This window comes from Setaria italica, chromosome I (genome assembly GCF_000263155.2).
Source record: "Setaria italica strain Yugu1 chromosome I, Setaria_italica_v2.0, whole genome shotgun sequence".
Lineage (NCBI taxonomy): Eukaryota > Viridiplantae > Streptophyta > Magnoliopsida > Poales > Poaceae > Setaria > Setaria italica.
Genome location: NC_028450.1, coordinates 38,811,881 through 38,824,067, shown reverse-complemented (window position 1 = coordinate 38,824,067; position 12,187 = coordinate 38,811,881). Strand labels below are relative to the sequence as shown.

Below are 12,187 nucleotides of genomic sequence, written 5' to 3'. Positions count from 1 at the left end.
AGGATGATGGCGTCGATGTCGGAGGATGGGGGGAGGTCATCGATGGACATGGGGAGGAGGGCGAAGGTGGGAACCGACCGCAGGCCCCGGATCCGGACGGAGCGGCGGCGGGAAGTCGACGGAGGATGATGACGTCAATGTCGGAGGATGGCGGGAGGTCGTCGGTGGACATGGGGTGGAGGGCCGGACGGAGCGGCGGCGGCTAGATCCCCAGAGGGAGGGCGGCGGAGGAAGGGGAGGGGAACGAGGGAGCTAGGTGGAGGGCCGGACGGAGCGGCGGCGTCTAGATCCCCCGAGGGACGGGACCGGAGCCGGACGGAGTGCGGCGGATCTCGATCCCTAGAGGGAGGCCCCGAGGGAGGGGAGGGGAACGAGGGAGCGGAACTCTTTTCGCTTTAATCCCTCGTTTTTCTATTTTTTCCACTCAAGCCCCCCTATACTCAGAATTGGACTGCGGGTTGATATCACGAAATGTCAGGGGTTTTTTTGAAAAATAGCCCGACGGACGAAAAATCCAGGCAGAAACGTTACTTGCTTTAATAATAGGTAAATTTACAGTCTGGCACCCAGGGGTTGCAGCTATTGGTACGTGGAACAGCATTTCGTTCCGAGTAAATTGACGATAGAAGCTACTCCATCCGTTCCAGTTCCAAATTCCAAATTGCAGATCGTTTTAGTTTTTCTAGATTAATAAATATTATTATACACTTAGATAAAGTGCATATCTAGATGTATAATAATATTTATGAATCGAACGGAGGGAGTACATGATATATTGATATGTATTGGCAAAACTGCGAAACAGATTTCAGAACATAAATTTTGCTTTCACAAGGGTTCTGGAAGGAACAGTTCCAGAACGTAACCTCTTTAAGTCAGGGCTACGTCCATCATACTTGAGACTACGGATACGACTGTCTATATTGGAATTTAAAGGCTTGTGCACTTCTTTCCATATACTATTGGCCTATTGCTATACAATACAGGGACATCAGTAGCCATGAAAGTTTTTATGCCCTTGTCCATACATTTCAAAGAATTCCTACCACCCAGTTAACATGTTCAAAAACAGAGCAATTGCTTGACATCAGCTAGGTGCTATCAATGAAGCTAACCTACAATGTTACTTGAATTACGCTCTAAAGTGCAATCCAGTTTCCGAATGTAGACCAACCATCATCCCAAAGGCAATGGGAACATAGCTCGGCTAACCAGCAGAACTATTTTTGATGGTGTAACATGGCTGGGTTAGCATCATGTACACCCCCTGAGCCTCCTGTTAGGCTTCAGTGGTCTACTTCTCTTTGTGATGATCTTGGCATCCTCATTATGACCTTTCTCTGCATGACACCACCTTTGATTTTCCAGAGAAAAGTTGCATGCGCATTACAATGCGCATGACTAGTATGTACAGAAAAAAAAACTGATCAATAGTAGAAACTAGAACTCTTCTGGCGGGGTGCATCTTTGCAGAGAATAGAGCGAACTTCCATGATGGATCTGGGTGGCTCTAGGTCCTTCTGTGGGATTGTATTGCCGAGCAGCTGTTGCAGCTGGGAGGCAAAAGTATCATCCAATACCTGGCAGATTAACATATTTTATTAAAAAAGCCAAGATCAGGAGCATCAAAAGAAGAGGGCAATACGATATAAGGGTGCTGTGGGAACTTGAACTTACTGAGACTGCAACTCGCGCGCCTTTATACCAGGATTTATTTTCTTTGCGATTCTCCAGGAAACTCAGCACGTCCTAAAGCTTGATCAAATTAGTAACAGAACTGATAAAGAAATGGTCTGACACTATATCTACTTCATATACCTGTCCCATCCGGTCCCAAAAACCTCGGCATATGGCTACAAAAACATGTACTTCGGAGACTTTGTGCACATGATTTATTGCCTCAATTAGCTGATCCTTCAATGCCTGCATCCTGTTGCGGATATCAGATTCAATCACCAACTCTTTTGAATCCTGAATGATCTTTTTTAGCTTTGTGGTATTTTGCATACGGGTCTGCATAAAAACTTAAAATGGTAAGAATATCATAGTTTACAACAAATGTAGCAGAACAATCACACAGTAAAGTGCCAGTAAGACCTATCCACAAGACCGTAACTAGATCAATAGCTAAATAGCTAGGGGTAGAGAGTTGGTGTGGAATCAGGACTTGGTTTGATAAAAGCTTGAATCACTACAAAACGATCATATAGATAAAATCGCCGCTACATAGAACCTCAATACTGTAACACCACCAAGATCAAATGAACGGGAAAGCATCCATAATTCTGGTTTCATACTGGCAAATCCGCAGCGGAGCTTGCAGCACATAAAAATCTATTTAGTAGAAGTCCATTTTCAGTAGCATAATGATAATTTTACATTTAGCAATCAAACCTTGGTCTCATGCAAGCAGCTCTGTGCCAGAAGTTGATGCATGGATGAAGATAATTCATGAAGCAAATTTCTTTTTTCAGACAGAGCTATGCATGAAAAGTGACTTGGTTTTATGACATGATAAGTTTTGTGTCCAGTTCCAGCAAGATATCAGAGGTTCACAAGAATTTGTAACAAGCCGGGATCAGGAAAAAGCAACAAGACAGAAACACACTCACATTCTCTGCAAGCTTCTCAACCACTGCTTGCATGTAATTTCGGAATTTAGCTCTCAATGTCACAGTAACTTCACTAAGTTTTTCTCCGATGGCTGCAGAATTTCCTCCATTAGGAATACAAGAACTCCATGACTTAAGGTGACTCTCGATCCGAGGCCGCAAAACATCAAGTAGTCTTTTCAATGTATTCAAGAGAATGCCAAGCTACAAGCAGACAGGGGGTCAGATATTAATAACTGAATTTCTGATAAACGTGAATCAATACCAAAACTTACATCTTCAGGTACAATATAGGGCACCGTTGAATTGCGCTTTGTGAGTTTCTGGACAACTTTGAGGCCAAATTTCTTTGGAGCAATACAATCCTTGAGCGGAGCTAAAACATCCGCATACTGTTTTTCCAGAGACTCAATCACCGCTTTCTCAACGTCTGCAATGGCCTTTGGTTTCAAGGAATAAAAAAAAATCATGGCAAGTCAGATTTTATTCTGATACAAGTACAGCAGTTAAAGAATCTGTAAGAGAATCTAGAGTTTCTGACATACATTCTCAAGAACGAATATGTATTCTGGCCATCGGCAAATGATAACTTCATACTCTGTCAATGTATTCTTCAGCAAATCATACATCTCATCCACAAAAGGTGTTGTCATATGCTGAGTCCTAACTCCTGACCATTTGACCTGATAATTGGCAAAGGTGAAAGGAGATCAAGAAGAGTAAAATAAAGAAACATGGCTGGACTCTATATAAACATGCCACAGTAATAGTTTTGGACAAACTAAAACCTTTTGAGAATAATTACCGATATATGCATTTTATCTGCCCTGTTCCTAATGGCACTAGAAGTAATGTTAAGAAAACATTACCACGGCCGTCTAGTTTATAACTAGAAAACACCACATTTCAGAGTGTGCACACATGAAAACTTGCATAATGTGCCACCCGAGTAGGGAAAAAAGTGAGAACCAACATTATGGCATCCACAAAAGCAGATTGCCCATTAACCACCTTTCAATCATTCATCATGCTATGAGTTTGTGCTGAGAAAAATATATATCAATAATGTTCTGCAGCAATAAAAACTTAGCACCTACCTTATCCAGTCTGCAATTTTCCAGTAACATCCTACGTTTGTCTTCAATCCATAATACAATGTATAAATGGAACAACTCTTTTGCATCAACGCCTGCTTTTATAGGGCTGTGCGAAATTCAAACATAAGGGATGGCACAAATTCAAGGATAAGACTTGATTTAGATTTAAAGTGAAGAAGGTTACCAGATATTCCAGCTAGCAAGATCCTTCTGAAAATCAGCTGTAGCAATCACCAAATCAGCAACAGGTGATGCAGGTCCAGCAGGAGGGCATGCAACGAGAAAAGCACGTAGTCTATTTGACAGCTCCACACTATAGATGGAGGCAGCTAAATTTGGGAGGTCAACAAAACTGTGGAAGCAAAGAAACAAAGAGAAATGAAAATATGTCAAAACAAAAGAGGCAGAAACATTACAGCAGATTGGCACCGAAGCGGCGAAGCTTGGATAAGGTCATGTACCTGGGAAGTATGTGCTGATTATGAATTTCAATATCTGTAAAAATTTCATTGCGCAGATTGTTGCATAATGATTTCATCTTCTGGTAAGCTGTGGTAACAGTTACCAAGTCCACCCTGACACCTTCTGAATTTCCCGTTACATACTCATCAGTCTCAAGCATGTGCCGCCTCGATCGCTTCCTGGCAGCTGCCTGGACATGGATTAAAAATTAAAACATTAGTTCCATATACATAACACAATCCATTTATTTATTGAACAGATAAATAATGACCTGGAAGTAACCGCACAATCTTAGTTGAGCCTCTGGAGATAGAACATCATGTAGAAGACTGTACAGCTTAATAGCTGGTTCCAGAGCGGTGGCAGCCAATCCAGTTGGAGGCCTAAACTCTTCCGCCAAACCCGATGGTATAGATTCATCTAGTGATTTGTAATTCTCAAAAACCATAGCAAGAGTTTGTTCAATTTGCTCCTCAACTTCCCCCAGTATTCGGTTCTGAGTGAAGAAATTCCAGTCAAGCAATAGCAGTGAGATATTTGTAACAGCAGCATTTCAGACAGATAACAATACAAAGTCAAAGAAGAAGAATTTTATTTGTTCCAGCTAAGTAAATTAATTTGGTCAAACAATCTAACATTGACACTAAACCTACGAAATGTGTTGGCATGCCAGAAACAGAGTGACCCAGAAAACAATGCATCTAATGGAAGAGAGAAATATACCTCTTGGTGGCTCAATGCGGCAGTACCATGGTTCTTCATCAGTATAGGTAACAAAAGCTCATGAACTAGATTGAGCCAATCAGCAGTAGGGGTTGCAACATCCATGATATAAGAAAGATACCTATACAAGAATAGCAGTCAGCAAACTCATATAGTAGCACAAGAAAAGGAAAAGGAAAAGAGGATGAGAAATGAGGAGAGGGTTACGGTAATTTAATATACCTCATTTTGCTAACACCAAGTACAAGAGGACATATAATAAAATAGTTGACATGTGCATCGCATTAGATTCAAATAAAGCATGCAACAGTTTTCAACATAAGTTAAACATAACAATAAAAACACAGTAAAAGGAGTAGAAGAAGAATGTAGAAAAGAATGGGGCCCAGTGTAATGGGGAAGTACCTCAACTTCGTGTAGGCATCTGAAACCCCATAATACAATGCAAATTCTGTCAACAACCACTTCCAAGAGCCTTGCACAACAAGGTTCCGTTGTTGAATGTGCTGTGCTTTCATTGCAACTTCCAAAACGATATCATATGCCACAGTTTCTGCAACAGAACCATACTACAGAGCAAAGAATGGCTATTAATATAGAGACAACCATTATTGTCCAGCAAGTAAAAAAAGAGCAGTATTCCTTCAATCAATATATAGTAACATTTTAATGCTATCGTCAAACTGGCAGATGTTTACGAAACGACTGTCACTAATTCGGTCTTACATGATTTGTATTTTGAAAAGGACTACCTTGTTTTCTTGTATTAAAGCCAACAAAGTTTGAATATTCTCTAGTATAAAATTCACTAATACCATACTCCCTCCGATCACAAATATAAGTAGCTTTAGGAATGTCCCAAGTCAAATTTATTTAGCTTTGACCATCAATAGCCAAAAATATTAAGTAGTTGTGAAACATAAGGTTGCTGCTACAAGATTCATCATTAAAAGTAATTTCATAGACTTTTTATTTAAAAATATATTTCTACAGAAATTGGTGGTCAAAGTTGCACCTTATAGACTGTCTCGATGTCCTAAACTGCTTATATTTGTGACCAGAGAAGTGGCATGTTTGGCAACCAACAAGCCTTTTGAGGAATCCTAAGATGAACATGATTAGTCATTCTAATAAAAAGCTATCATACACTATCAAGCCAGAGGAGCTAATCCAGATAGTGCTATCCCAGGTTAACGAGAATCAAACAGCACGGCAGCCTTCAACTACTGTGACGTTCACATATCTAGAAAATTAACCACTAAAATGAATATATTAATATCATGTGAGCAACTGGTTACAGTCTACCATGAACTAAGGTCAAACAAATTACATTAGATCAACGTGTAACATTCAGAGAGCTTGGTAAAAAAACGTTCGGAGAGCTGAATTGGCAGCATCTGTACCTTCATGTTGTTCTCATCAGCAGCAGTTGTATAGTTGATATATAGCTGTATGCGACCCACAAGTTCGTGCTCAGGTTCCCGGAATATTGACCACCAGCGTAGCTTGTCAGTCTGCACAAAGAAATTTAGATATTTTTAGTGGAGCGTTAGTTTTATCAAGGCACAAAAGTTACATGTACCGAGAACAGGGTATGAACACCAACAAGAGCCCATTTTTTATGAATTTACTGGTATAGTTGCAGTATCTGAACATGCGCATACCCACACCGGACACACTCTCACTGACACCCCATGTACACACCAGACCTACAAACTACACACAGTCAATTCAACTGAAGCATCCAAGGCCCCACACGTGACTGGCATGCCACATTCCCATTGTAGCTTCACATGCGAGAGGCAGCAATTTTTATTTAGGGACCAGCTCCGCTAGGAATACTGTGCCGATCTAGGATTGAACTTAGGACCGATGAGTTCATAACAACCAAATCCACAGAGCTATCGCTTAGATCCTAATACAAGCCCATTCTGATAAAGAACTTTGACAGCAAGTAGCAAAATGGTTTGTAAATTCTTACCGGATCCTCAGCCATTGTAGCAACTTGAGCAACAACACGACCACAGGGCTTCCCCTTTGAATCAGCCACATCAATGATCAAATCATCTCCTAGGCTATCAGGAAAGCTGAAATATCAACATAAATAGTTAGCTTAACTAATTTTGTAAGATTAAGATTTTGCTCTTAGAAGAGTAAGTTTCGATGAATACATAAAGCACTGAGTTTAGTATTCAGAGCAAATGAAAGAATGGTGACATAGCTATTATAGGAACATCTTTGGCACATACAAGACATGGGTTTCACCAGAGCCAGGCTGCATAGGTACCACATCATCTTCAGGTAAACTTTTAAGCCTCAGTTGGCAGGAATATGTCTCTGAGGCAAGAAAAAATATCATGAGATTAAGTCAAGAGTCTCAAGTCTACAGGAGAAGTAAAGCATATTAACCTTGTGGTGCTTCATAGGATGAATTGCTCCGCAGAGTAGTTACACCGACCTTTAACAGACCGGACACCTGCTTGATATACTGAGCACTTGCTTGCATGTATGCTAAGCTATGCTTTGAGAACGAACTGTTAGCAGGAAGCTGTGGTAAAACTCGAACTCTCCGTACAGACTCCCATCCTGATGAAAGTGTGGATTGTACATTGGATAAACGGTACCGGACAGAATCCAATTTCACCACTGGCAATGACGAAAAGTTGCAACCAGAAGGCATATCAACAGACATCCGAACTTTGCGAACTGCAATCAGAATGATTGTAAGTTAGCATTATGCCAGCATTTTTCGTATTAAGTACGTGCAACAGCCTAACAACTGATATGTTTGCTAACTTCGTAGAGGTCTTCATGAATAACAAACATAAAATAGCAAACAGATATAGGGTATGCTAAGGGAAAGAATACATGGATTTTGTACCTTGAACCTTCATTTTGCCTATTGTTTTCTTGGGTTTTGATGCAGCTCCTTCACTAACTAGCTCTGATGCGCGCTTCGACATAAGCTCCTCTTCTGATTGTAACAAGACATTTTGCAAGCTAAATGAAACATTCAAGAATGTCAGAGCTTAATCAAGTGTTATATTAAGAGTACGACAAAAGAAGACATGTAGAACAACCGGCATAAGCAAGAATATTGCACTATAGTAAGATGACAGAATGAATAGCTAATAGGCTTGTGAAATAAAAAAAAGTTTGTAGCATATTGAAAATTAGCATTTTAAGTAGTAATATGTGGGAAAATTGCTTAAAGTTTCTATTCCTGGTATAATTGCACTATATTGGTTGAGTACACATGTAGACATTGAAAGAAGCTACTTTGAGTTGATATATTCTATTCTTCACAATCTGCAATAATAGAAGTTGCATTTTCCAAAATGGATGAAATAACTTAATTTCAGGGATGTATTTTGCTTCTAGGATAGATTAAAACTAATGCATTGTTATCTAAAAAAATGTAAGGACACCCAGTGTGTAGGATCATGCAAACTGAATGGTTTTGATAACTACGATTATATAGCATGCACGACAGGTTGGATTTCAAGTTTTAACTCAGTAACAATTCCTGGTATCAACTCTAAACATGATAAGCATAAATTTACCTTGAACGAAGTGTCTAAATAAGCAATGTGCTTCACCAGTCAAAAGCAAATCTCATATCATAATGGATAACAAGAGCTATAACCAAGAAGAAGAGAAATGTTCTTATATTGTGCTATTTCGTAAAAAAAAATGGACACCTGACCCTAAAAATGCAAAACACAAAGCAACGGCTATCCTCATCAAGGAGACAAGGACAGAACTGGCAGTTGCTAGAGGCAGCAAGCATGGTGGAGATAAAACATCTAATGACATGATTACAGTGTTTGGTTTAAGTGAGGTATCTTCAATTATGTGCAAGAGTTACCTGAATGTATTTCTCAAGAGTGTGCATTCATTTTCCAGAAAAACTGGAGCTTCCATACAGCCTCTAGCCCATGCATGAAGGCACAGGCGGACACAGGCATCATAAGCAAGTACAGAATACCAGGGCCCTTGCAGACTATAAAAAAGTTCAAGAATGTATTAGAAGTGTTTATACACCACTACAATTTTGTTCAAATACTTCTTTGATAAAGAAAAATACCTGGCATGAAAGGTTGGGACTCGAAGAGGAATCGAAGAGGATGGCTTGCTTGTGTGTCCTGCATTCAAAGTGGCCCTACATAGCAGTACAACATAACTAGAAGGATGAGCAAACAGAATTAAACATTACAATTCTTTCAAGATATTTTATTTTAGGACAGAATAGAGGCTACCTGGCATTTTTGTCAGCTAAGTTAGCTTCTCCATTAACTTCTTGGTGTTCTTCTTTTTTGGCAGATAAGCCATCAGTGGAATTTGCATTACCACTAAATCTGGTATCATTGTGAGTAACTGGACGATGGTCCTGGTCGTAATCATGTATTGGAGGTGCACTGGGGACATCAGACAACCCATCCTGCACATAAACATATCATCAAACTGAACAGCTTGAGAAAATCACATCAAGAAATTAGTGCAATCAACACATAGGATTCTGTAAAAACTAAGAACTATTAAGTGCTGTAACTATAAGAACCATTAAGTGCTGTAACATAAACATATGATTCTGCTATTTTTAATGATCTGATTTAGCCTTTGTGTTTTTTGGACATCAAACCCCAGCAAGAAGTGTCAAGGATCAAGATTATGCCCCCAAGACAACCCAAATTTTACATAGAAAAATGGCAGTTATAACTAGTTGAGAGTAGGGAGATGTTTTGCAAATAGAAAAAGAAAACTGACCAATTTATGTGTTGATTTCACATCCTCTCGAGCAGGGACATGAGAAGAATAGCTGTCTGGCTGGTATGCTTTCGAATTTAGAGGCGTATTGCGGCTGTAATTCTCTGCAGCCGCTGCACAAGTCCTCTGAACCACATTGTTTGCTTCTCTTCGGGCTGGGCCAGTATGGGAGTACTCTGATGCATACCCACCCTTGGAGGTCACACCGTTGCTCTGCCCTTCCACCTGGCTAGAAAATTCGGAGCTGCCTGCAGAGTCCGAGCACTCCTCGTCAACATACCCAACAACCCGACCCCGTGCCTGCGGCCGTCGCAATGGCTGTGCCTTAGCTCTTGGCAGTGCCGTGTCTCGCGAAGAGCTCAAGTCCGAGTAACCATCATCAGTGGAGTAGTAGTGCTGCTGCCCAGGCATGGTGGCGTAGCGGTAGAGGGGCGCGGCAGTGCGGCGGGTCACGTCGTCGCGGCGGGGCGACGAGTCAACCGAGTACCTGCCGCTGCAGACCTCAATCTCCTCGTTGTCCGACGACTCGTCCATGTCGGATCCCGAGGCGGCGCTGCCGTCGTCGCTGCGCAATGAGGAGCGCGGCAGCGGCACCCCCGCGCCGCGCGGCATGTGCCCGCTCCGGAACTTCTCCGGCGGCGGCATGCCGAGCCCGCCGCGGCCGGCCGCGCCGCGCACGGCGCGCAGCGCATCCATGCGGTCGTGGCTGTGCAGCGCCGCCGCTCCCTGGCCCTGCCGACGCATTGGCACACCATGCACAGAAAACACGCGTCAGAGACGGAAACCCGAGGCCGCAGCAACTCAAATCAGCTGGGATTCGTAGGCGCGGCGAGTTCACTCACCTCGCGCACCCACTTGAGCGCGTCGCGATCTAGCCCCTCCGTGAACATGGCGAGCGCATGCGGATTTCAACTGAAACGGGCGAGCAAATCAAACAAAAATCAGAAAAATTCCGAGCCAACAGCACCAAATGCGGGTGATCCAACACCGAAAAATTCCCCCAAAAAATCCTCGAACCAGATTCAAAAACGAAAAACACAGTGGGAATTCAAGGGAATGGGAGCTGAATCGCGCAGGGGAAAATGCTGACCTTGGAGCCGAATCGGCGCGCGGGTTCGTCGCTGGGAGTGACGCGAGCGCCCCGGATTTGAATTTCTTCAAACGAATGATGCGAGGAATTCTGCGAGCAGCGCGCTGGGCGATAGCGACGGGAGCGACACGGAACCGAGTGGGGCGAGGGGGAAGGGGAGCCGAGGAGGAGGAAAGGGACAAAGCTTATGGCCGTACTGGCGAAATTACTAAACCCCACTACGAATAAACGGGAAGGGGACGACTAATTTTGTAGGTAAGCCCTGGTTGTGGTGGTATTAGCACGGATCCTGCACCAGTAATAACGCGTTCTGATAGGGTGCTACTAAAACTGCCGCGCATTATCAGCGTAAAAAAGGAAACAATTGATTCGAGAATAAAATTTCCTATTTACCGTGCAGCATCGTTAATTATCTTTCTTATTACGGTGCAGTGAGCTCCTTAAGTTACTTTACTGCAGATAAAAGCATCTACTCTACCTATAATACGACGAGGGCCTACGCGTAAAACGCCTCGCTCTCGGTGGGCCATCCTCGTTGGTCGTCTGTTTCAGCCCACAACGGGAGGACGCAGCTGCGGTCACCGGCCGACCCGCCCGAGCGTCGTTGACGACGTCAGGGCGCGCGCGGGCGCGCGGCAACGTCGGGGGGACGGGGGCCCTCCCCGTAACGGTCGAAACGTTAGTGGTGGCCGGACGTCGCGGCGCGGGTGCGCGGAGTGGGGGGTGGACTGGGAGTGTGGACCGGCAGGTGGGAACGCCCTCCGCCGTCCCCACCCGCTGGGCGGCTGGGCCCGCCGCGCGACGCAGCGGCTGCCGTCGGATCCGCTGCTTCAAAACGTGGCGGACATCGAGGGACGGTACGGCGTGTGGGGCCCTTGGTGCTGGGTTGTATGGGGCGGCGCATGGGGAGCTGGGTCGGAGAGTGTCACATGGCCGCGGGGCCCGCGTGCCCTTTTTTGAAACGGCGTGTGGTCGGAGGAGTGATGACTCATGAGTCATGAGCCTACGCTATGCTTGTGGTGAAAAGATAACTCTGCCCCTGGGGTTTATGGGAATTGCAGCGGCGGGAGCGCTCCTGCCACTGACAGAGCGGGCGCTTCGAGCTTTCGGTGCTGGGAGACTGTGCTGGAACGGCGTGCATGTGGGCCCGAGGTGATGGATCGCGGGGAGCAAAAGCCAAAAGCGCTGCTCGTGCACGGTCCACCCCATGTTATAGGATTTGCGTTTGTGCTTATGCCTTTGGTTACGGAATATTGCAATCCGGTCATCGTCTGGGGGTCAATGAAAACCACCTTCTAGTGATGGAAGATTAAGGGGGTGTTTGGATACGAGGTGCTAAACTTTAACAGTGTCACATCGGATGTTCGGATGCTAATTAAATGGTCTAAACATGAGCTAATTATAAAACTAATTGCAGAACCCTATGCTAATTGGTG

At 43.6% G+C, this 12,187-nt stretch overlaps 1 protein-coding gene across 1 annotated transcript; it reads right to left on the bottom strand.

Annotated features, from left to right (window-relative positions):
- Positions 1–806: 806 nt before the first annotated feature.
- On the bottom strand, positions 807–10,957 carry LOC101764782. The gene is made up of 23 exons (XM_004953937.2): positions 10,752–10,957; positions 10,504–10,573; positions 9,662–10,393; positions 9,154–9,335; positions 8,982–9,056; positions 8,763–8,897; positions 7,776–7,894; positions 7,304–7,600; positions 7,144–7,231; positions 6,876–6,981; positions 6,298–6,408; positions 5,300–5,463; positions 4,895–5,015; positions 4,443–4,667; positions 4,171–4,361; positions 3,894–4,061; positions 3,710–3,815; positions 3,158–3,295; positions 2,888–3,052; positions 2,613–2,816; positions 1,819–2,013; positions 1,678–1,749; positions 807–1,580 (listed from the first exon to the last, which is right to left on the bottom strand). The coding sequence occupies exons 2-23, from the start codon at positions 10,549–10,551 to the stop codon at positions 1,428–1,430; spliced, it is 3,795 nt and encodes a 1,264-aa protein (XP_004953994.1). The 5' UTR covers positions 10,552–10,573; positions 10,752–10,957; the 3' UTR covers positions 807–1,427.
- Positions 10,958–12,187: the final 1,230 nt, after the last annotated feature.

What these genes read in the sequence shown, in the direction of transcription:
- LOC101764782 (XM_004953937.2), bottom strand. Translation starts at nt 10,551, where the DNA reads ATGTTCACGGAGGGGCTAGATCGCGACGCGCTCAAGTGGGTGCGCGAG. An exon ending in ATCCTATGAAGCACCACAAG is followed by an intron (nt 7,232 to 7,303) that starts GTTAATATGCTT and finishes TTCTTGCCTCAG; the next exon opens with AGACATATTCCTGCCAACTG. An exon ending in CCGCATTGAGCCACCAAGAG is followed by an intron (nt 4,668 to 4,894) that starts GTATATTTCTCT and finishes TTCTTCACTCAG; the next exon opens with AACCGAATACTGGGGGAAGT.